At 53.4% G+C, this 24097-nt stretch overlaps 1 protein-coding gene across 1 annotated transcript in view; it reads left to right on the top strand.

Annotated features, from left to right (window-relative positions):
• Positions 1 to 24097, top strand: part of LOC114067402 (rho GTPase-activating protein 39-like) — a 51602-nt gene that overhangs the window by 8929 nt on the left and 18576 nt on the right. The window contains exon 2 of the mRNA XM_027902799.1: positions 17291 to 17689. Within this exon, the coding sequence (XP_027758600.1) occupies positions 17291 to 17689 (399 nt within the window). The remainder of the gene's footprint in view (positions 1 to 17290; positions 17690 to 24097) is intronic.

Here is a 24097-nt window from a genome sequence, read left to right as displayed (position 1 = left end):
TTGTATGGAATACTGGGAACATGACCTTGGTTCCTTGGTTACAACCTGATCACCAAGGAAGGCCTAGATTCAAAACCACTACAGTGCTGGAGCGTGGACTGCTCCGTGTGTCCTCTGGCAAGCCCAGCCTGTCCTTGGGGCAGGCAGTTGGTGGGCAGAGAGCAGTGTCAGTGTCTGACTGTGAAAACTGGGTGCTGCTGGGGGGTGTTCAACCAGCCCCTCCTTGTCACCGCAGAGCTGTCTGTGCTGCTCGAGCTGCAGGAGGGTATCGGGCTTCGCCTTTCCACTTCACACCTGCTGAGCTGTGACAGAAGATGAGAAGGGGAATGAACAGCTGGGAGATGCGATCCTCATTTTTATTGTGCTTCAGGCGAGAATTGATCCGTGGATTTTTTTTTTTATTTTTCAGGTTCAAAGCTGTTGCTGACTAAACCTGCTTGGCAGTTTGGTGGCCACTGGGCCCAGCCTCTTGTCTCTTGCCCAGCTCCTGCCAAGGTCCCGCCGGTCTTGACCTTGGCTGCAGCTCTGGGCGCTCAGCAGTGCCAAAAATAAACAAGGGAGAAAGTCCAAGCTGTGGCAGCCCCCTGGAAGGGAGGTGTTGCTACAGGGTGCTGCTTTCTTGGAATCTTGCCTGCCCTTTGCTGTGCTCCTGTATTCCCCCTGGGAAGGTGGAGCCTTGACCCCTCTGCCATTGTCTGGTGGGTGCCTCAGGAGGTGCTTTGGTTGTGTAACATGTTCCCAGCTGGAAACACGTCTTGGTTTGGGCATCTGGAAACTGGGAATAGGCAGTTACCTGTGAAAGCCCAGGAACAGTCCTGGTAACTCTGAGCGTGGGGTAATGATGGGATCTTTATGACTGGCAGCATAAAAATAAAATTAAGGAGACTTATCTGCCCTGCCACAGAGCTGGTGTTTACTCCTGAGTCTGCTGTCATGTTAGAGCCTTGAGATCTGTCTCTGCTAAAGAGCAGCTGATAGGAACAGAGGTGGCATGAAAGTTATTTGGTCATGACAGGAGCGACTCAGGAGGAAAAAAAGAGATCAGAGGGGGTTTTCTCTCCTTTTAAACAAATACAAAAACCAAAAGGAAATGTGCAGGGGAAAGAAGGATGGTGGAATGAGAGAGAGGTTGACTGAAAAGGGGAAGCTGTATCCAAACAAGACCAAAAAACCTATATTTTTCAACAGATTAAAATCAAAATAAGGCAGGCCAGAGTAAGACTTTTGAAGAGTGAATTTGCTGGCTATGATTAACTTTCAAATGCACCAGAAGCCTTTTGGAAACTGGCAGCAGAAGAGATCAAGGTGTGAAAGGCGTAGAAGATAAAGCCATCACAAAAAAATCTAAACCATTTTTTGGCCAACTTGACTCCTGTGGAGGAGCTTTGTTAACTACAATCTTGCTACAGGAGAGCTGTCTGAGGAGTTCTTGCATTGAGCCTCAGTAGAAATAGTTTTAGAGCAAACAGAGGAACTGATAAGAAACTGTGAGGAACAGATAGTGCTTAGTCGAGAGTGCCATAGGATCTGAAATCTGACATTGCTGAGATGCTTTCCTGTGTGTCCTGCTGTTGAAGTGCCCTTGGTATCACGGGAAGCGGCGGTGCCAAATGCGATGGCATTTTTAAAAGTGGGGAATCTTGAGGAAGTTGGGGAAGTGACAACAGGTGGCTCGGTATCTGTCTGGAAGGGAAGGGCTGTGGGGAGGATTCTGGGTTCCATGGACTGGGGTCTGAGCCCTGTGTCCAGCCCTCTGCAGTGAAGAGCAAGGTCACGCAAGGCACAGCCAGGCACAGCTGCTTGGAGCAGTGTGAGCGCTGATGGAAAGGCAAGCCCTGCCTCACAGACCTGCTGGAGGATGAGGAGCAGGACCAGAAGGCTTCTTGTGGCTTTGTTTTCAAACAAAGGTTCTCTGGCAAAGGCTCTTAAGAGAGAAAGTCACCAGGAACGTGGAGGAAAAGTCTTGTTCTGGACTGAGAGCTGGTGAAAGCACAGACTGCAGAGGGTGGGGCTTCCTGGTCATTTTTGAGCCTGGATTAGAGTCAGCAGCGAGGCCCAAGAGACTGATGCTCAGTCTGTGGGTGCCCTCAGGCATCGAGGGGTGCAGTGAAATTCCTGGCTTTGCAGAGGCTCCTCGGCTCCTGCAGGCAGCTGGATACCTCACCAAAGCTGAGGAACTCCAGAAGGACCTCGCAGGACCAAGCAAGTGGACCAATATGTGACAGATAAGCTGCAGTGTGGGAAAATGCGGTGAACCCACAGGGAAAAATGGTCTGTACTGGGCCTGTTTGATGCTCAACCTGGAACTAGTGGTTACAGCTGAGCAAGGAGCTCAGAGTTGTCGCTGACAGTTCTCTGCAATCATCAGTTCTGTCTCTGCTGTTGGTCAAAGGAGCCAATCAATTCTGGGGGTTAATAGCAAAGCCAAGGGCATTTTGACCCTCTCTAACACCTTGTTCGTGTCTTGGAGGCTGAGTGCAGTTCTGATTTCTGCATCATGAGGAGGACAGTGGGGTTGGAGAGACTGCAGCAAAGGCAATTAAAATTACTAAGGGGCAGAGCAGCTGCCTTATGAGGAGAGATCATAAAAATCTGGCATAGCATATGATCAAGGGACGCAAAGTCTTGAAGGTGATAGAATCTTAAAATGGTTTGGGTTGGAAGGAACCTTAAAGATCATCTTGTTCCAAACCCTTGCCATGGGCAGGGACACCTTCCACTAGACCGGGTTGGTCAGAGCTCTATCCAGCTGGGCCTTGAACACTTCCATGAAAGGGGCAGCCACAGCTCCGTGTCCTTCCTGTGATGGAAGCAGCACTGCAGGGGGAAGTCTCACCAGAGCAGAGTAGAGGTGCAAATCCCCCCTTCTCCCTGCTGTCCCCACTACTGGGGAGGAGCCCAGGGCACGTCCAGCCTCTCACCCACCAGCACCCTTCATCTGTGTCATTAAGGAAGATATTAAACACCACTGGTCCCAGTACAGACCCCTGAGGGACACCAGGGTCGATGATCCCGTTGGGACTCTGAGCCTTTGACCACGACCCTCTGGATGTGACCAACCACTTCCTTATCTGACAGTCTACTCATCAAATCCATCACTCCAATTTGGAGAGAGAAGGATGTTGGGGGGGGGGGGGGTCTGTGTCCAAGGCTTTACAGAAGTCCAGATAAATGACATCTGTCATTGGTGACAGTGGCCCTTCCCTCATAGAAGGCCACTGGGTTGGTCTGGCAGGACTCACCCTTGGTGAAGCTGTGCTGGCTGTCCGAAATCACCTCCCTGTCCTCCATGTGCCTCAGCAGAGCTTCAGGGAGGGTCTGTTCATGGCATTCTGAGGCACAACAGTGAGGCTGACAGGGTGGTTCCCGGGGTCCTCCTTTCCACCTTTTTAAAGATGGGCACAAGGTTTCCCCTTTTTATGGTTAGGTTGAATTTTTTTCTATCAGGTCTTGTGACTCTAGAACTATTAGCACTTGATGAAACCTAAAGAAGATTAGTTTAAAGCAGATAGGGGGGAAGGCCATTTATTTTACAGGATGTGTGATGAACTTCTGAATTCATTGTTCTCGGGGGTTTGGGATGCAAAAGGCATCAGTAGGTTGAAAAAAGTGTTTGGGTAAACTTATGGGCAGCCAGCCTGAAACAGTTATTAGGAAGAACAGCCAGTGGTGTGCCTTTAGCATCTGTAATACATGTGTGGATTCTGGAGGAAGAAGGGAGAATATGGAGAAAGGGCATGACTAGGCTCACGTGATCTGCCCAGCAAACCTCTCCTGGTGTCTCACCTGTAGACAGAAGGGAGGGACAGTTGGTTTCACCAAAGATGCGTGTCTTATGTTTGTGGAAGTTGCCAGAAACCAAGATTAAGTGGGAATGTATACAGGTATGACATGTTAGAGAAGAGCCAGTATGGCTTTTGTAGACCAGAACTGAGCGGCGTGACTCCAGTGGTACCGGGAAGGTGTTTGCAAGCACATGGCAGGGGTGTGAAGTCCATCCTGGGATGTGTGGGTGAATAAAGGGTTAATGGAAAGATGAGGAGTAGATTGGAGGGAAGTCCTGGGGGAGCCAGGCTGGGATCTCTGCTGACCTAGAAATGGGGATGAAAACACCGGCTGGGGAAGAGCGTGCGGTGTCCGTGAGTGCAGTGACGGACTGAGCAAACGAGGGGAGAAATTCTGAGCACTGAAACTCAGGAATGAATTGAGGGTGGCAGGTGTTTCTGGAAAGTATCAGCTGGTGCTTGGCAGTGCTGCAGGAAGGGAAGAGGAGGCTGGGGAACAGCCAGGAGGGGAGCAAAGGACAGAATGAGACAGTCACGACACGGTCGTGGTCTGCTGCCACGTTGGGTATTGAGTGTCAGGCCATCCCACCTTGGAAGAGTCCTTGCTCTAAGTGCCTGGGCAGATTTTTGCTCTCTTTGTTTTTTTATCTGTGGCAAACCCTGTGCACTGGAGGCAGACAAAGACTGTCTAGGTGGGCATCAGATAAAAAGTGAAGTGGAATGTGGTCCAGATCTCTGCCCCAGTCCATCAGCCCTGCCGTTGCTGAAGGCCAGGGAGAGCGCTGCCTGCTTTGCTGTCTTCCTGCATCTGCCCCTTTCTTGCTGTCTTCCTTGCCACTGCTGAAAGTGAAAAGCTCAGTTTTGGACTGAATGCAAGCTAATAAATGCTTGGGGTTTTGGTGAAAGAAAACAAAAGGAACTTGTTATGGGCACCAAATCAAAAAGTGAATTGTTCTCACCCCAGTGTTCACTGTTACCATGTATAGCAATTACTGCCATGGCAACAGATATTTTCATGACCCAGCCAAGATCTTCCAGGGCTGCAACATAACTTCTGATACTTGCTCATTGTGATGCTATTAATAACTGTGTTTCCCCCCCTCGTAGCCAGGAAGTTTCTTCTTCCTCATGTACCAAGTGCAAGGGATAAGCTCATTTAAAATCAATTGTGGGGAGAAGTGACACTGCGGATTTCCTGGATTTTTTTTGTTCAGGAGATCCTGTCTAGTGCTGCCAGCTCTGCAGCCACCTCCTGAGCTGAGCTGTCTCTCATGTGCTATTTATAATAAAACCCAGTCTGACTTTTTTTTTTTTTATCCCTTTTCTTTTCTTTGCTCCCCCCTTCCCTTAAACCAGGACAAACAGATGACACATATTCAGTGTTCCAGCTATGCACAGAAGCTCAAGTGTTGATTTCAGGCTGATTTCTTGGTCAAGGGTGAGAACCTGGTGCAGATTGAACATTGTCTGGGCCAGGCTCTGGTCTGCATGATTTCTTTAGTTATCTCCTGGTTATTTAAGCAAGATAAACCCTGTGTATCTAAAATGGCAGTTCAGCTGTTCTTGGCAGCGTTTGAATTTAGCTGTGTTTAAAAGCCCCAAGTGCACATCCACCTTCTCCCAGCTCTGTTAGAACCTCCCTTGAGTTGCAGCTGTGTCAAAAATACCATTGCCAGGTTTTTGATGTCTTTGACATCACGCTTCCCCAGAACTCCCTGACCTGCTGGGTTGGTAGCCTACTGTCAGTCAGTTAACTGAGAGGAAAAGATTTAGTGAGAACATGGAATTCTTTATCCTAATCACTTCCCTGGGGAGCCTGTTCCAGTGCTCAACCACCCTCTGGGTGAAAAAACTTCGTTTCCTCGAGTCCTGTCGCTGGTCATGAGAAGGAAGAGGTCAATACTTGCCCCTCTACTTCTACTCCTGAGCGTGTTGAAGACTCCAGTGGTCTCCCCTGGTGAATCCCGGCTTTATTTAGACTGCAAAGGCTCTCCCCCGTCATTTATATGACGGGGGAGAGCCTTTGCAGTCTAAATAAAGCCGGGATTCACCAGGGGAGACCATTTTGGGCTTTATCAGTGCCAGAATGCGGGAGATGTTCAGTTTTAAAAAGGCTGGGAGTGCGTTTTAAGACAAGCTTAAGCGCCTCAGTCTCAGTTGCTCATTAAATCAAGCCAGATCTCGTTAATGACAAAGCACTGGCGCTGTCCATAACCGGTGTTTTTGTTTACTGGGAGTTCCAAGGTGTTACTGTAGTCACTGCTAATCTTGCAGACACGAGTGTGTAGCAGACGAAGCAGAGGTCGAAATACAGCTCAGGGGATGAGACACTCAGGAAAAGAATGTCAGTTTGGGGCAGCGCTTCAACACGCCTTTCCTTTCACAGGAAGGTTCTCTCCTGGGTTATTACATCAGAATAAAAAAACAGCGGGGAAAAAATCAAACGTGGGCCGTGTTTTTCATCCCAAACTGCGAATTCGCTCTTGGGTAGGTGAGCTTTTCAGAGCTGGAGCTGTGCAGGGAGCAGGGGCCGATGCTGTGGGTCCAGTGCCTTGGCTTTGCAGGATCCTGACAGTTGTATCCTGTGTGCTTGTTGTTCAGCGATTCCTGCGGGCAAAACAAATGCGAGAATCTCTTTTCCATGAGAAATTAATTTTTCTTGCTTATTGTTTTGTAAAAGGGTTTATGAACTCCGTGGCTGAGGTTTTCGGCTATTTACTTACTGCCTCTGTTTCTTTGCCAGAGGAAATTGGTGTGCTTTGGGCTGGAGAAAATGATGACACTGAGGCAGCTCCTCTGCAGAGTCCTGTCAGGATGAGCTTCCTGCTCCCAGCTTGCAGCACAAGGGAGAGTTGTTTGTTTGCCGACTCTGTTATTCCTGTTGCTTTTGACTCGCTGCCAAATTCCTCTGCCGTCCTGGCATTGTAGTGGTTAACTTGAGTCACGCTTAACAAGCTTGGACAGCTAAGACTTTCAAGAGCTTCACTGCATTTGTTCTTAGTTTTTCCAGCAGGGTCTGCAGAGACAGCTGCAGCCAGGCTGATCTGCTGAAGAACGGAACAGCCTAAAAAAGTTGTGATGAAACACTGTTATATTTGTTTTGTGCTTTCAGCCCACAGTGTTTTGTGGACTCTGCTGGACGAGAAATAACCTGCTCCCTTGCTGTCCATGGCTGTGTTGTGCACGAGTTTTCAAGGGACTCTGTGTTTTAGCTCATAAATGACTGGCAGCCCTTTAAAAGGAGAGAGACAGAGGGCCATTATTTTGTTAATGTCAGACATTTAGGAATGTAGCTGCTTCAGATATGTAGCTTTGCAGAGTGGTGCTTGAAAGCCCCAGGCTCTGTGATCTGGCTGTTTGCTGGGCATCTGCAGCTGGCACCTGGGGTGACACGGGCCGCTTGTGCATGGCCTGGCTGTGAGGGGGCTCCACCCTGTAATTACAGCCTCAGTCAGCTCCTGTTCCCTGCCACTGCTGGCTCCTGAGCTGCCTCTGGAAAAGCTAAAACTGTGATGGGTTTTTTTTTAATTGTCTGGTGGAATTATTTTAGACCAGAGGTGGGTGTCTTGAGAGGTCCTTCAAGTCCCCATCCCTGCGTGCTCTCGCTGTGGTGGCTGTTCTGTCTCGAGGTCCTGGCTGATAGGTTTCCCTCTGCTGGTTTTGGGAGTTCCTTTTCTGTTCCTGTCTTCCCAGCCTTCACTCCTTGACACTGTTCAGAAACCTCTGTAAATGTTTCCTCCTGGTTGCTCAGCGTTCCCTTGCGCAGCAAACAAACATCCCTGTGCCTGGTGTAAATGAGCCTCTGGGACCTGGCTGTTCACTTTGCTCTGTCCTGGCTGCTCTAGGCTCTCTTTAGATGGGACAAAAATGGTTATTCTTTTCCCCTGCTGTAATGGGGAGACTCCTCTGCACTGCAGTGTGTCTGGCTGTGCAATGCCTGGCATCCCATCGCTGTGCCCAGGAGGATCCATGCACAGAAATGATGAACATCACTCACTTCAGTCATGTTCCTCACAGTGTGAGCGATGTGGGCTGCTGCCAGGGCACTGGAGCAGTTGCTGGGTTTATGTGGTGCTGCAGCTTCTCTAGAACAGCTTCTGATGGTGGAGCCTGCTGTTTTCAGGCTGCTCTCCTCAGCATCAGCCGTCTGAGGCAGCAGCTGCAGGGGCTTTGTGGCAATGCTGGGAGGAATCCCTGAAATCATCAGCAGTGATACAGCAGGCCAGGAAGAATAAATCTCAGTCCTGAAGCAGCTGGGCAACAAGCTAGATAAGGCCTTTGTCAGTAATTCCTAGAATGACAGAGAGGGCAGCGGGTGCTGCTGTGTCCTTGGAATAGCAGGGATATCATCTGTGTGACATTACTTGCTTTGGCACAGGGAGAGCACTTGCTGCATGCTGCTTCTCCAGGGCTCTGGGCTTTTGCCCTTTATCCTTTGGGCAAGTGTATCTTCCCCACCTTGTTCCTGCAGCTATATCAGCATGATGCTCTTGGCCCCACATGCAGCCTTGTCAGTGTTGGGAAGGGTCACCCTGCTTAGGTCTGGTTTACTGCTGTTCAGCAGCTGGCAAGAGGTGTGGGGGTCTCAGAGCTCTGTGGAGCCACGTTCAGCTTTCTGGTCCCTGACTGAGATGCCGGTGGGTGCTGGGGCTCATCGAGACTCATGCAGGGTTCCATCTCCATCCCTTCCTCTTGTTTGCATCCACCCCCCTGATAGAAACAGGAACTGCCCAGGATATTCGTGCTGGAAGGCTCTTGGGTGCTTTGCTTGCCATGGTGGGCAGATCCTGTGTGGCTCGGTGCCTGCGCACACTCTGAGGTGGATGAAGCCCAGGTCGGTTCCAGCTGAAATCATTTATCTTAGCTTGGTGTGTCCCAAAAAGACACGAAGAGAAAGCAGATCTATGACTATGGGTACCTCCCTGCAGAGGTGTGCACTCCTGGAAGGCTCTGGCCATGACCTTGCATGAGTCCTGCTGCCCCCTCGGGTGGGACCCCGTGGAGGGGATGACTGTGGTGCTGCCCATGGAGCCGTGTTTACAGCCTGTCTCTGCTCATCCTCCCTGAAACCAGGGCCATGGCCTTGGGGGAAGATGAGAGGGCATCAGGCTGCTGCCCTGGGGCTGAGCCCAGCACGCCTGGGGCAGCACCAGGGATGGAGGGAGGCAGGATGCATCCCAGCCGTGGTTGTCAGTTGTTGCTGCACTGGCAGGTTGTCCTGTAATGCCTTCACCTAAGCAACTCTGAACTATTTCCTCTCTAGGTTATCACTAAAATTGAAGTTTTCCCATGGAAATCCTGTCTGTTGGGGACAAAGCCTGGTTATGAGCGTGCTGAGGTGGGTTGCAGTCACTGGCAGAGTGCAGTGGTGCTGGTATCAGTCCCAGTCCTGGCAACAGGCTCCACCACGTGTGGTGGGATTGATGCAGGTGGGAGGGCCAGCACCGAGCTGTGCCAGGCTCAGCTCCCCCCAGAGCACCCCCTGTCCCCTGAGCAGGCACCGTCCTGCTGGCACTGAGCCTCCCCCACAGCTGCCTCCCCTCCAGCAGCTGGGATTTGGATGGGGCTGTGGATCCATGCAGATCGTTTCTGAAGGAGAGAGAGGGGATGAAAACTGCCAGTTTTTTTTTTCTTTTGCAGCTCATTCTCAAATGCTCAGCCCTTAAAAGGAAAAACAACTCAGCTGAAGCTTAGGAGGTGCCACTGCGTCTGGGGCAAAGCAGAGCTTTGGGGAGGCTGTTTAAGGATTGGGGGTTTGGCCTTGTGCTCTCACGTGCAAAATGCAAACTCCAGCCGTGGTGGCAGCAGCTCGGGGGCTGGGTTGTCCAGGCAGGCCCTGCAGCCCAGGGAAGCTGGCTCACTTCTCTGCTGTGCTCTGGGGCTCCAGCTCTGCAAGTGGTTTTGCTCCCCAGTCCTGTAAAACCCCTGGGCTGGCTGGGACAGAGAGGCTGGAGAGGCCACCTGCCAGAGCTGTGTCCTGGGCCAGCCTGGGGACCCTGGAGAAGAGCAGAGGGAGGCACCTGTCACCTTCCTGACACTGACTGCTTTTTGCCATGTCTTTTGCCTCTTACCCAAGTTGCCTCTGACACAGGAGCTGCTGTAGGAGCCTGCACTTCCCTGGCTGTCAGGTGCAGTCAGAGCTGAGACCCATCTACACGGCTGAGATTTTTTTAATGGGAGTGGATTTTACTGTTCCTTCTGCCCTCAGGTGCAGTTTCCTTTGGTGTTGGGTTGAGCAGTCCCTGGGTGCCTGGGACTGTCTCCAGTACCAGGACTCTTCCTGCTGAGAGTGCCCCTCCAGCAGGTGCTTTATGCTCTGTCACAAAACCATGAAAATGGGATGTTTCCTGCCCCTTGCTCTTCCCTGTGTTGTGGAACCCCCAGTCCTATGGTGGGTGGAATGAGGGATGGGATGGGATGGGGCAAGCAGCACTTCAAGTCCCTCTGTCCCAGCAGGTCCTCTCTGTGTGACTCCAGGGCTTGGCTGGGAGTGATTTCAGGACAGGGTCAGTCCAGCCCTGGTGGGCAGCGCTCAGCACAGAGAGGATGATGGAGAAACATGAAGGTTGGTGTGATGGGAGTTTCTGTGCTGCCCTCCCTTCTCCCTGCTGACATGTGGGGTCTAAGATACCTGTGCATCCATCCCACCCGAGTCTCAGGTACTGCTCCTGGGCTGTAGGACCTTATGCCTTTGGGACTGTTCTGGGCTTTATTTTCAGTTATCGTTGTAGCCTGACTTGTCGTGGTGTCTGTTGTCCCATGAGAGATTTTCCCCTCTGCTCCCCCTCTCTGCTCTTACAGAGACACCAGGAAATCTCATCTGTGTCCTGAAAGTCCTTGTTTTTTACTCCTTTCTCTCCAAGACAGGATTTTGGAGGAATCTGCTGTTAATTTTGGTGCTGCCCCAACCTGCTCCCGTGGAATGAGCTGCCCCTTTGCTGTGTGTTCTGCTCTGAAGCCAGGGTGAACTGCAGCACCATGGGAGCCAGCAGTGCTGGCATCTGGCCTGGGGGAAAGTTTGGGAATGGCCAGGAAAGAGGCAAGAGCCAACAGAGTCCAAGCAACCAAAAAAACCACCAAGTTTCTCATCTGACATCTCTGTGTTTGAAAAAACCACCTAGCAGAAGGCTTGGGGCTTTGCTGGTGTTCGTATTTCGTTTTAGTTATGTTTTTTTTTTAAATTAAAAACACCAAAGTAATGAGATGCTTTGTGTGATAGGACCTTTTCCAGGCTCTCTGGTACCCCTAACCCACCCAAGCCATGGTGCTCTTCCCTCTCCTCTCTGCAATGTGTTGCCAGGCTGGGCTCTGCTTTCAGAGGCAGACCTCTGCTCTGCTCTGCTCTGCCCCTGCTCTGCTCTCGCTGGAGCTGAGCATATGTGCTCAGGCTTTGAGCAATCACAGCCATTTGTTCTGTATTTTCACAGTCTGGTCTGTCTCCTGCGAAGCAGAGGCTGGTTTGTTTGCATAGCACTTATTTTCAGAAGCAGAGGAGAGTTTTAGGAACAGGCTGACATTATATTTATTTTAGTTCCTCTATAATTTTTGTTAGAAGGAGGCATGTGTATTAAAAGAAGTTCATATATATATATATATATATCTGGGGGAGAGGCTTGTTTTGGGTACTTTTTTTGTCCCAACCTGTAAATTACAGCTTTTCTGGACTTGGCTGAGAGAAGGCAGTGAGTAAAACCTGGATTGACTGAGTCAGCTGGTGGTGGGAGGTCACCATAAGGAGCTGGTGCTAGAGACCTTCTTGGAGGCTCTGCAGCTCCAGGATACAGATGAGTTTCACAGCCTCGTCCTGGCTTTGATATGCCAGTCTCAAGCCACCTGGAGGTTGCACTTTGTTGCTCAGTGTCTGCACTGAGCAAAGTTTTTCTCAGAGGTGGCTTTGCCTGTTGTGCAGAAGGTGAAGGGGCAAGCGTGGTTCTCTTTAAAAAATCTGTGGTGATGCTTGAGTGCTTGAACACAGCCCAGGCTGCTCTGCAGCCAGCCAGGAGCCTGGACTCGCAGAGGATCAGCAGTGTCAGCAGCTGCGGTGCCTCTGGGATGGTACCCACTCCCCAGTCCTGAACTGGTTTGCCTTGTTCTGCTGCTGGGGCCTCCTTTTAGAGCACCCAGGATTGTGGATGTGGCTTCATTTTCCATAAGGCTCCTTCTGCTCCTTTTCATGGTTCCCTTGTCCTGCTCATGCAGCACATGCATCAGGCTCTGAACTCCTCATCTCTGGAGGGCAGATCGTTCCAGCAGCCCCTCCCCATCACCCTGCCTGTTCTCTGCAACGAGTAGCCATAGAATTTACATCCACTCTGCCTTTAGCCACTGTCACACCGTGGCTGGGAGCTGTACTTCGCTCTCCATGTGTGGTGGCCAAACTCCATCCTCCTCCTCCTCAAGGAGGACCTGCTAACAAGACGCTTATCTCGGCATTGACGCATCCTCACTTGGGTGACCTCTGGTGATGGGAACAATGGGCAGCTTTGTCTTGGGGCCAGCTGTGAGTATGCTGCAGGCCTCCTGAGGGCATTAGTCTTCAAAAATCCTGCTTGTTTCGGAGCCATGTTTGGCCAAGAAGGGCTTAGTGCTGCCCCAGCTCTCTGCAGGGCTCATCCCCAAGAAGGGAGGGGGAGGAAAGGACCTGGGATCTTGGCATGGAAGATTAATCCACAAATTACAGAGCATGGAAGATAAATGGGGGATCAAGTTCTAGGAGCTCTCCTTGTAGCCATGCACAGGGGTTTGCTGGCAGCCTGGTGTGAAGCTCCCCTAGGCAGAGGTTTCCCATGACCTTCCTTGGTGCTCTGTTGTCTTTGGTGTCCTTTGTGTCCTCGAGTTGGTGCTGAGCAGCTTCCACAGGTAATGAGTGGGGAGAAGGCTTCATGCAGAGGGCTGGAGGTCTCAAACTGACAGTTCCAGCTAAGAAAATATTTCTCTACTATTCTTGCCTTTGCATGGCCTTGCAAAAAGCTTGTGGTGTCCAGGGACTGGCTGCCTGGGCTGCGTTGTCACTTGGGGCACGGTGGCAGGAAAATCAGCTCTTCTGTGAAGGAGTTGCTGTTTAACTTCTTGGGGTTTCTCAGCTCTTCCTGCAAGTGACTCTTCCCATGTACCTGGACCTTTCCCTTTCTGGTCTTGCTCCATTTTGTCTAGTTAAAAAAAAATTTATTCTTTCCTGGACCTCATACTAAACATTTACAGTCTTTATGAGAAGATCTAATCAGGAGATGCTCACAGGATGCCCCGTCAGGCTGAAATACCCATTTTAAAAATTGCCATTATTATTTTTCATTCCTAGGCTTTGCCAAGCAGGAATGGCAGCCAGGAAGGACTCAAGCTGTTCATGAAGGAGCAAAGCTTGCCCATGTCCATCCCTGTGTCCTTGAGGCTGCAGGACAGAGTGCAGCCACCTGGCTCTTCCCTGCTCTGTATTGCAGCCCTTCCTAAAAAAACCCAGCTGCTGCCTTCGGGTGGGACCAATCCCCACCTGAGATGTGATGGTGCACAAAGGGCCCTACTCTTCCTCCTGCTCTTTGCATGCCTGGTGCACCATCCTGCTCACAGCACCTCCCTGCTGGGGGAACCAACACCTGCCGTGGCCCTGCCACCCTCCAGAGCATCAGCGTGCCCGAGGCACGTGCCCTCACAGCCGGGGGGCTCAGGCTGCTGGGGACAGCAGATGGAGCTGGGTCCTGTGTCCCAGCTGTGAGGTGTGGAGAGTATTTATGCATTTGCTCAGGACCCAGAGGAAGCTCCTGGAATCTGGGACAATAGAGGGGGATGAGCGTTGGGAATGCGGGTTTGTTTTTGGGAGCAAGTGGGAATTTGTTGAAATCCCCGTGCGCTGCGGCTCCGGTGGCTGTGACGGTGGCTGTGAGGGTTCCCTGGAGCCAGGGCAGTGCCAGCAGGCTGCCTGTCCCCACAGTTGGCCCACAGAGGGGCTTGGTCCTGTCCTGGGGACACCGAGTCCCAGGAGCTGAGACAGACCCAAACTCCTGCTGGTGGGAGCAGCGCCGAGGTGCCAGCAGGAGTGGGCACGCACTCTGCAGCTGCTGCATCCCCAGCACTTGGAGCTGAAAGGACAGGGAAAAGCATTATTTGAACCATTCCCAGGAAACTTCTTTAACCCCATGAAGTGGAATGGGAATTAATGCTTTTTTTTATGTCCAAGTTATGGCTTTATCTCTCTGCAATCCTGGGTTTATCACATCTTTCCAGAGTTCCTGATGTTATGTTTGAGGCTTGTATGGCAGCCTGGGGCTGGCCCTGCTCCAGGAATGTGCTCCTTGCTTTTCCTCTTCTTTCTTTGCGTGAGTGTGATTGTACCAAACTCTTTAGTATTTCAGTGTGTTTTGTGCAGAGTTTTTCCCCTGGTTAAACTCCACCTCAGTCATCCTCAGCCCCTCAATTAAGGGGAGCAAAGAGGTCACCCACCCAAGTCACCCACTTACGTGTCTTTGCACACAAAGATAAATGTGAGCTTGTTAAAACGGAAGACTAAAGTTAGCAACACACACTCGGTCGTGGCCGAGTGCCATGAGAAGAATTCGTTATTTTCAATAGCTTACACTTAACAGAAAATAGCTGACCTCTCCTCTCTGCTGAGGAGCAGCAGTGTGGGTCCAGCCATCAGCGTTCCAAAGCTTTGCTAACCCAGTTGCTGGCCAAGCACACCGAGCACAGGGTGCTCTTGAACACTGAAAAGCTTGGTGGCTCGACTGCCTCTCGGTCCCTCAGCTGGGGCTGAGTTTTGCATTTTTCCCTCTTTGCCAAACGAATCCTCCAGAACTGCCTCCTGTCTTACTCCCAGGCTCATCCCCATGTGTGTTCCAGTGCTGCTTCAGCAGGGATCTTGCTGCTCCTGCTTTCCTCCTCCAGCCCTTCCAACACCACCTCTCCTCCTCCCAGCCCCTCCCCAGTGTGGCAGGCTGTGCCCCCACCTTTGGGTGAAGCCCCCCCCACATTCCAGCACCGGCAGCAGCCTGTCCCCAAACTGCCACTGAGCCCCCTGGCTCTGAGTCCCCTTCCCAGTCCTCTGTGCCCCTTTTCCTGTTGTCTGCCTGTCCTCATGAAGAGTTATGGTGCTCTCCAAGGTTACTACTCCTCTTGTGTCCCCTCTGAGCTGTCCCTTGGACCCTCTTTGACAGTTCCTTGTCCTACCAGTGCTTCTTAGTTGCCCTCTGCGTGGACATGCTCATCTGCTCTGCTCCCAGTGCTGCTGGGCTCTGCTGCTGCTCTCAGTCCTCCCTTTTGTTCCCTGTTGATGGATGACCCCTCTCTGCAGTTGCTGGTGCCCTTGGTGATGACAGTGACTTGCTATTTCGTCCCTGTGCTTACGGTTTGACATTGCAACTGCTTGGGAGGAACAGGGCTGCTTCTGTGGTTCCTGAGCCAGGGCATGGGGTGCTGATATGGCTGTTCATGTTGCACCTTAAACCAAATAGGGGAACTGATGTTGTTTTGGTCAGAAAATACCAAACAGCAAACCAGATGTTTTCTGAACACGGGGTTTTCTAAGGATCTGTTTGCAGGCACACTCTTGGCAGGGGCCTGCCGTGCTCTGGTGAGCATGGGAAACCAGCAGGAGCTGGTGCCATGGGCAGAGGTGGTGTGCTCTGCTCCCAGCTGCTTCTTGGCTCAGTGTGAATTGCTGTGATGGCGATAGTCTGGGCTGGGTGAGCAGATCTGCCTGAAAACTGACCTATGCCACAAAAAAAGTGGCTTTCACCCAGATCAGCTTGCCCAGCCAGCCTGGCTGTGGTAGCCTGACCATCAGCCCTCCATGAGACTGCAGGGAGGTCAGCATTGCATGGTAGATGTGGCAGGGGAATTGCACCTCCTGAGAGGCAGTTCACATTTATTTTGGGTTGAATTGACATTGTCCCTGGCAATTTTGAATCCTCAGAGGGTTTGAGGAGCAGTCTGCTTTTTAGGGCTGCATGCCAGACTGCTCAGCACTGAATCCACCCACGCTTTTCCTAGCAAGGAGGTGCAATGTGCAATTAAACACACCCCCAGACTTGCCTGGTGACAGGAGACGTTCTGACCTTCCTCAGAAAGCCAAAGGCTGGGCTGGGCTGCCCTGCCAGGAAGCACCTCCTGTCCCATGACCGTGCCAGCAGGGCTGGGCACTGGAGCCCAGGCTGCCATTTCAGGCACTGAAGTGCTGCCACCATCACCCCTGATCCTTCCAAGGACCCAAGAGGGATCTTCCTTCTCCTGTGGTAGTGGCTTCTGCTGCCGTGCCCTTGCTGGGAAGCAGCTGGAGGTTGTGCTGGAGTGAGCTCTGGAGGCCTTGGACCTGTCCTCTTCAGGTGGCTCTTATTAACAACTAAAGTAACTTGGGGCTCCTTCCTGTGGCCTGCACTGACACAGGGTGAGGGGCCACGACTTGGGGAGTGTGAGCAGAGCTGGGGGGCGTGTGTAGTTTTTATCTTGTTTTTCAGTTCCATGCTGAGCATACCCCTGGGGACAAGGTCACTTTGGTGGCAGCATCTCTCCTTTTTGGGGTTTGAACCCCCTTCTGTTCATCTGGGCGATCCAAAATGGTTTTGGCTTTGATGAGCTGCTTTGCTTTCACTTGGGGCAGCTCTTTGGGGTTGGTGGGTTGGTGATAAAGGATGATGTGCTGTGTGTGAGGGCTGTGCAGCCCAACACCTCTGCATCAAAGCCATCAGGCTGATCTACCTGAAAACCAGTCCCACAGCTCTGCCTGCCTTGCTCTCACTGAGCCCTGAGCTGGGCCAGTCTGGGTGCTGGTGAAGGGACCCTGGGGCTCAAGGGGCTCTTTGGGGCTGCAGAAGGATTGTGGATCAACAGCAGGGCCTGTCTGTTGGGTCACCTTACACCCTCCTGGTGGCTCTGTCCCATCAGCCAGGGCAGAGGGGGAAGAGCCTGCAGTGGAGATGGTTTCATCCACCAGTCGCTCCCCACACTTATCTTTTGAATTGGCAACTGTGGGCTTTGAGCAGGGTCTGTGAGACCCAGAGGTCCCCTCCAGCCCCACAGCGGGTGGGGCCTGCAGGCAGGCACTCACATGGGGCAGGCTACCCACGCTGTTGGGAAACAGGGCTTTAGTCTCCTGAGGTGGAGTGCGCAGCTCCCAAAAGGAGCAGATCCTGCTCTGCAGATCCTCGCTCCTCTTGAAAGCAAGTTCTTGTGCTAATCTCCCAGGCACCAGCACTCCTGTGACTGTGCCAGCTCTTGATGTGAGTTATCCCAGCATCAGCAGACGTGCTCTCCTGCCCTTGGGCTTGTTGGGTCCGGGCTGGTGGAGGTGGCCTCCCGTTCCCTGTGCCAAAGAGCTGCTCTTTTGTCTCAGCCCCATCTCAAACCCTTCCCCTGGCTTCTCCCGAACTGGTTGGATTGCTGAATGGCCCCGAGCGACGCTTTGATCTGCAGTCAGGCTGCCTGGCCCAGTGGCAGCAGCTCTGTGGGACTCCCAGACAACTCGTTTGCCTTGAGCCCCTGGCCCAGACTAACGAGGCTCTCTCGTGTTCCTGCAGCTCGGACTGGGTGGAGATCATCGAGCCCCGCTCCCAGGAGCGGATGTACGTCAACCTGACCACGGGGGAGTGCGGCTGGGAGCCCCCCCCCAACCTGAAGGTGCGCCAGTCGGACCAGAAGCAGTGGTGGGAGCTCTTCGACCAGAACAACAACCGCTTCTACTACTACAATGCCATCACGCGGCAGACCGTGTGGCACCGGCCCCAGGGCTGCGACATCGTGCCCTTGGCGCAGCTCCAGGCCATGAAGCGCAGCTCCCAGCCCGACTCCCGACGGCAGCACCGCGGCAGCACCGGCAGCGACGGCCGCGGCACCCCCGTGCACATGGCCCTCCTGCAGGACACGGAGAAGGGCAAGTGGGACTGTGCGGGGGAGAAGAGGAAAGACCCTTCTGGCAGGTAAGGACAGCGTCAGCCTTCTCTGTTTGTATCTGAAGAGTGAATATCCCTGGCTTGGGCCGGGCCCTGTTTGTGTGAGGCACCGTAAGAACGCACATCAGAAGATAATCATCACTCTGTGTGCTAAACAGAAGGAGAGGGGACAGGCAGGAGTGTCGTGCGGTGACAGGAGCTCCGTCAAAAACTCATGACAGGGTTTGTTGGGATGGTTCAGCTGCTGTGGGGTGTGGGTGAGCCTGACTGCTCTGGCTCCTTTCCTTCCCCACTTGCTGACTGCTGGCATGTTCTTGCAGCTTCAACCTGAGCAGGAGGTGGGATGGCAAGGACAGAGCTCTTGGGCACAGTTATTTGGTCACACCAAGCCTGAAATGAAAGAACAATAACAGGATGCTATTTTGTTTAGCTACGAGATTTTTTTACACTCAAGTTAGTCTGACAGCAACCGGGGCTTTTCATTGTATTGAAATCGTGCCAGCTTCAGGTGCACAAAAGCATCGGCTCCCCAGTCTCTATCGGGGTAGTCCCTCTACCTGGGACACTGTCTGAGGCTGCCCTGCCTCTCTCCTGCCCTGGGCATCATCCTGCCCCAGGGAATGCGGTGCTGCCAGCTGGGAGGCCGTGCAGCGAGCGAGGCTGGGTCGTGCTCAGAAGTGACTCATCCAAGGTGAGAGCAGTGCCAGGGTGAGCCTGACTGTCCTGCCCTCTGTGCCATGGGGCCTTGGCCTGGTTCTGGGCGGTGCAGCAGGCAAGGCTGCTTTGACAGCTTGGGTTTGGGATCGAGACTGCCTCTCTGTGTGCCTGGTGCAGGCAAGGAGGGAAGAAAAAAGCCAAGATGTTGGAAACCACGTAGGATGGCAGTTCTGGAAAGTTTATGCACCCTGAAGTGAGGTTTGTCACTTGTCTCCTGCTCCTTGCAAAGCTCTCCTGTATTCAGTGCAGATCTTAGTGGCTGGAGACACTGGTGATGCACATAAAGTGCACCAGAAAGAGCCCAGAGCGTTACTGGTGCCTGTAGTGCTCCCAATGCCTGCTGTCCCTCCGAGCTTCAGAGTCATCCAGAGGAGGATCCCTGCCCTGCCAGGAGAAGTCCAGTAAAAAATGCCTTAAGGTGAACCTGAGTAGCTCCCAGTTCCCTCAGGTCACTCCCAGTGTCCACAGGTGAGTGTCAGGCACATGGGATTTGCCATGAGGCAACTGGCTTCCCTTCTCTGTCCCTCTGCAGCCTGGCAGGCACTAGGGCAGCCAGGACAGGCACTCCAAAACTAAATATTTCCAGAGGAGTCAGTGCAGGAGCCCTGATAAGGTGTAAGATATCCTGAGCTCCAGAGTCCAAAGTATTCCTGACTCATTCTCTCGGGAGGGAATGTGGCTGCCTCTGCCTTAGTATGGGGAGTTGCTGTGCCTCGGGGGAGCAGAGATGCCAGCTGTGACCCACATCTCAGCAGGGGTGACCCCACACACATTCTCTCATATAGGAGGATGCGGGTGATGTAATATGGGCAGGGGTTTGTTTTGCCTTTCCTTGCCAGCCAGGCAGCGTCGTCATCACCTCCGGTTCTCCAGCAAGGAAAGGAGTGGGAAGGAGTTCCTCTCTTACTCCATCCTTAGCTCAGGTTTCTGCAGCAACCCTGGGGCACTTTGAGCCTGAAAGGAACTCTAAAGGGTGAGTATTGGGAAAGGCATGAGTGGCAGCTCGCTGGGGAGCTGACAGGCTGCTTGGACATGCAAGGCTCTTCCAGATTCTCACTCCAGTAAGTGTTTGTGGAAGCTGCTTTCTTGGAAGCAGGAGGCTGTGCCTGTTTCTGTGCACAGCCATCCTGTGTCGTCTCTGCTGTGTGATCAGGGTCTGCATATCTGGTTACCCAGGTCTGACACTCCAGGAGGGATTTCTTGCCTTTTGCAAGCTCATAAAAGGGGGAGCAAAAGCTGAGCCACAAGCTCCCAGGGGATCTAATGCCCTTACTGGGATGTCTGATGTACTGACAGCATGAGCACACTGAGCTGCTCAGTTCTGTTGTCTGTGTTGCTCTCCAAAGGCAAACTCCAGCATGTCCTCCTCCTGCCCTCGGAGGGATGCAGCTGCACAAACACAGGGTGAGCCCCCTGAGTGCTGTTGGTAGCATTTGACATCTTTAAAGGTACCTGCACCCAAGATGCTTTCCCTTTTGTCTCTTAATGCCAGCACAAAAGGTACTGTTTTTCTTTCCTTCCTGTTTGTCATCTTGTGATGGATGGAGAGGGAAGAGACCAGTGTAGTCCCCACGAGGGGCCCCCTGCAAGCACATGCCACAGAGGTCTGGGGGAAGGGATTTTGTCCCTTTTTTTAGTAATACTTTGTGGTTGAGGTTTTTTTTCTTCTTTTAGTAGACTGTTCTTTATCACCTTTTCTCTCTTGAGCCTTCAGTCAGCACTGCTGAATTTGCTGTGCCTGCTGCCACATCTCAGCCCTCTGTGTGCTCTCGGCAGCCTCAAGCGGAACGGAGATGCTCCCCAGCCAGGTGGGAGCTGCACTCACACCTTGCTGCCCATTCCCTCTGCCGCCATGCCCATCCCACCCCTCCCTCACTGCCACCACGTGCTGCTGCTCTTCCAGCTCTCTGAAGCACAGCAGCTCAAAGCTGCCTTCTCTAAACATTGGCCTTTGACTCCCCGAGGTGACACAGGGGGTCAGTCCCAGGGAAATGGCAACTGCGGCCGTGGGGGAGTCCCTAATGCCTTTGGCCATCCCTGGAGCCTCCTGGGGAAGCTCCTCTGCCTGTGCTCTTGTTCCCAGGCTGGTTTTCACCCATGCTTCCCGGGGCTGGCTCTCCTTTCTCCCTTGCCCGACAGGGACAGCGGGCAGCACTGGCCTCACAGCTCCAGACCCTTCCTGAGCTCTTGGGATCCCAGGGAAGGTGATGGCCAAACTACCCTTTCACAGACTGGAGAGCTCTGCAAAGGATGGACAAGTTCCCTTGGGGACTGTGAGACCAGCCCAGGGCTGAATGCAGCCTTTTGGAAGTGTCCTGTGAGCCGCTGCAGCCGTGCTGAGGTTTGCTGGAACTCCTCGAGGCAGCGGGACAGAAAGGGCTGAGCATGGCAGAGGGCCAAGGCCTGAAGAAGACAGTCTGGCTGGGAGTGGAGCCTGTGTGCTGGTCTGCAGTGTTTTGGCACGCTGCTGGCCAGGGCTGTGAGTGGGCTGTGCTGTCCCAGCTCCTCTTCCTCTGGTTTTCCCAGCATCAGGGACATGTTTAAAAGTGCTGTTTCTGAGGTTCTCCTTGTGATAACAGTGCATCTTAAAATCCTTTGTATAGAAATCCACCTTCCCTGGGAACATCCTATCTCCCAGAAGAAGAAAATGAGGGTCTCTTCTGTGTGGGCAGCAGCTTGTACTGCTCACCCCTTCCTTGCCCACCTTTCTGACAGCTCAGTATCCTGGGCTGGGAGGGAGTGAGGGCTTGGTCTAACAGTGCCAGGAAGATGTGCTGGAAGAGGAGTGAGTGTGTGATGAGAAGGTGGCTGTGACAGTACCTCTTAGGCTGGTTTGCCTTACCATGGGCTCACATTTCTCGGGGCATAGCAGAAGTAGTACCAGTATTAAGTTCTTCATAATCAGGCCAGAAACACTATCAGAATCCTTCATACAGGTTTGTTTCCTTCTTGTGCCACCAGGCTTGGGGTAGGGTGTGCAAACACAATGTGCTTCTGTCCTCAGAGCTGGGCAGGCCTGGGTGTGGGTGGGTCACATCCCTGCCCCTCTGTGGGTGCTGCTGAAACACCAACATCCCTGTCCACTCACCTCTGCCACAGCACCAGGAAAACCACTGCTAGAAAGGGCAGAGCTGAGCTGGGGGGTCTTTTCTCCAGGCTTCTGGGAGGGAGAAAGCAAACAATGGAGCTCTGGAGCCTGAGAAGAGCTGCCGGATACGCTGGGCCTGCTGGAGCTGGGTGCGGGCTGGGAAAGCCAGCGCCAGGTTGGGGTGTTTATGTTGGAGCTGCTTGAAAGCATTCCTCCCAGGGAACAGTCTCAGGGGACTCTCAGGGTCTCTGCTGCTGGTGGCTGAAGAGCACAGCTGAGAGGCTGCCCTGGGATACTTCTCCACCACTGGCTTTCCTTTCTGTCAGGGCTTTCACTGTTCAGACGGACAAGGCTGAACCTTTCTCCGTGCTGGGAAGTCAGGAAGTCCTTGTTCCCCTCTGCTTGGTCTTTTCAGCAGCCTGGGGATGGGGTTGAAGAAAGCTGTATCCAGACATGGCCCCAAGAGATCGTTCATGGCTGTGATGGTTTTTTCAAAAAAGCCTTGTCCTCTCTATGATGGTGCCTCTTTCATCTCTGACAGCCACAGAGGCTGGAAATGGCACAGTGTGCCCAAGATGAGACTGACAGGCAAGGTGGGGTACAGCACGTGTTTGGAAGTTTCCCTTTTCCGTCACATTAATTTACAAACTTCCTGGTGAGTGTGGTGGCCCTCAGTGACACAGGAGTGGCTCAGCTTCCATCTCCTCTGGTTCCACTCCAGTGCTACCCCACTGGATATCTCAGCAGAGCCCTGCAAGGACACTGCTGTGGCACAAGTGGTCTGAGTCCTGAATGCAAAGCTCCTGGGTGCAACACCCTCTCCTTGAAGTCAGAGTGGGCAGACAGTGGACACTGGGGTGCCCTGGGGAGGGACCAGTACGCACTGGGTGCTTGGATCAGTCTTCACATCTCGAATCTTGCTTGCTTTCTGTTCCCTGCCTCTGGCTGCACCTTTGCCCCTCACCCTGCACAAGCTACAACAGGTGCCAGGGCTGTTGTCCTGCAGCCCCCCTGCTGCCTGGCCCCTGCTCCCAGCATGGGGCACCTGGGTGCTTTCACAGTCCCAGGTGTTTGTGCTGTTCCTGGGAAGGGCAGTGTCAGAGGGTGCCCTGGGCTCTGCTGGCTCCAGGGGTTTGCAGTGCCCCAGGGCAGGGCCCAGGGTGCAGTTTGCCCTGGGCCTGAAGGAGGGAACGTGTCAGCACGTGGACTGCAAGGGCCAAAACCCTGCTGCTTGTGGCAGACCTGCTCACTCACTGCCTGCTGGGGCCGACTGTCCAGCCTGTCTTGCTGTCCTCCCAGCTGGGCTCGGGGCAGCTGCAGGGAGAGCCCCGTGCCAGGCAGAGTTCCTGCCCCTCTCCACCACGTTCCACCCACGTGGCCAAATCTGTGCTGAGTCCTGGCCGTGTCCCCCCATCTTGGGCAGGCCCAAGGCAAGGGACAACTTCCAGCCTGATGAAGGGACACTGGGCAGTGAGGAGCTGTCATGCTTTGGTGTGCCTGCTGCCCTGGGGCTGCCATGGGGTCACAGGCAGGCAGCTTCCCCCTGGGGGAGGCCATGAGCACAGCGTGGTCTTTTTCACAGAGCAGGGGCAGAGGTTGTTGCCAGTTGGGATCCCATGGGACCCTAAAGTCATAATGCCCTGCTGGAGCAGGAGCCCAGCTCTGCTGGCCAGGCTGGTGTGCTGTGCAGGTGCCCAGCCCCACACCTGAGCGAGGACAATTAGGAAGTGCCAGGGCTGCTGTGTGGGTGTGAATTGGGACAGGAGATGGTGCCAGTGCCTGCTGTAGGGCAGGGAGAGGCTCAGAGCTGAGCGAGGAGGTGGCGGAGCTTCGGGCAGAGGTCCCGCCGCTCCAGGGGGTTGGTGGGCACCGCAGCAGGCGCTGCCAGTGCCAGGCGGTACCAGCACACGAGGAGCCTGCACAGGGTGACAGGTCTGGCCATACCAGGGATGTGTCTGCCAAGCCTTGGCCAAGTGGATGGTTCAGCTGCGCAGAGCTGGTTGGACGTGCAGGTCAGGGAGAGGAAAAACCTCAGGAAGTGGCTCGTGGTACGTGGGGTCCAGTGCCTTCCCACAGAGCACAGGTGTATTTTCCAGCACTGCCATAGCTGGAGCTGTGCAAGGCAGGGGGACACAGCTGCAGCTCAGGGCCCTGCTACCCTGTGACCCAACAACTGTGTGGTGCTGTTCCAGGCACTGCTCTGGCTGTAGGGTTGAGCTAAAATCCCTCCCGGTCTCTCACCCTCTGCCTGCTGAGTCAGGAGCCCGTGGGTGGCTCTGTCCTGCTTGCTGGTTGACAGTGTTTCTTCTGTGCTGCTGATACAGCCGTGGGGGTGTCAGAAATACCCACTTAAAAGCCTACCAAGTGTGGCTGCTCTGGTTCTTCCTGTTAGTCCAGGAGCTCTTCGAGGAACAGGCAGGTCTTCAGCAATGCTTGTGTTTGGCACTGGGGTTTGGCCACTCACAGGACGGATGCACCGGTGTGAGAGCAGGCCCCGTGTCCCCCAGGGAGGGATACCTGCTGGGTTTTGGGGCTGCATGTCCTCACAAATGCCATCCCACCCTGCCATCAGCACCTTTGGAATAAAACCCTTCGTGCCTTAGTGGGAGATGCTCAGGAGGTCACAGAGC

This window comes from Empidonax traillii, unplaced genomic scaffold, assembly GCF_003031625.1.
Source record: "Empidonax traillii isolate 1590-97213 ecotype Southwest subspecies unplaced genomic scaffold, ASM303162v1 scaffold911:size244615, whole genome shotgun sequence".
NCBI classification, from domain to species: Eukaryota; Metazoa; Chordata; class Aves; order Passeriformes; family Tyrannidae; genus Empidonax; species Empidonax traillii.
This window is presented reverse-complemented; position numbering and strand designations above follow the sequence as displayed.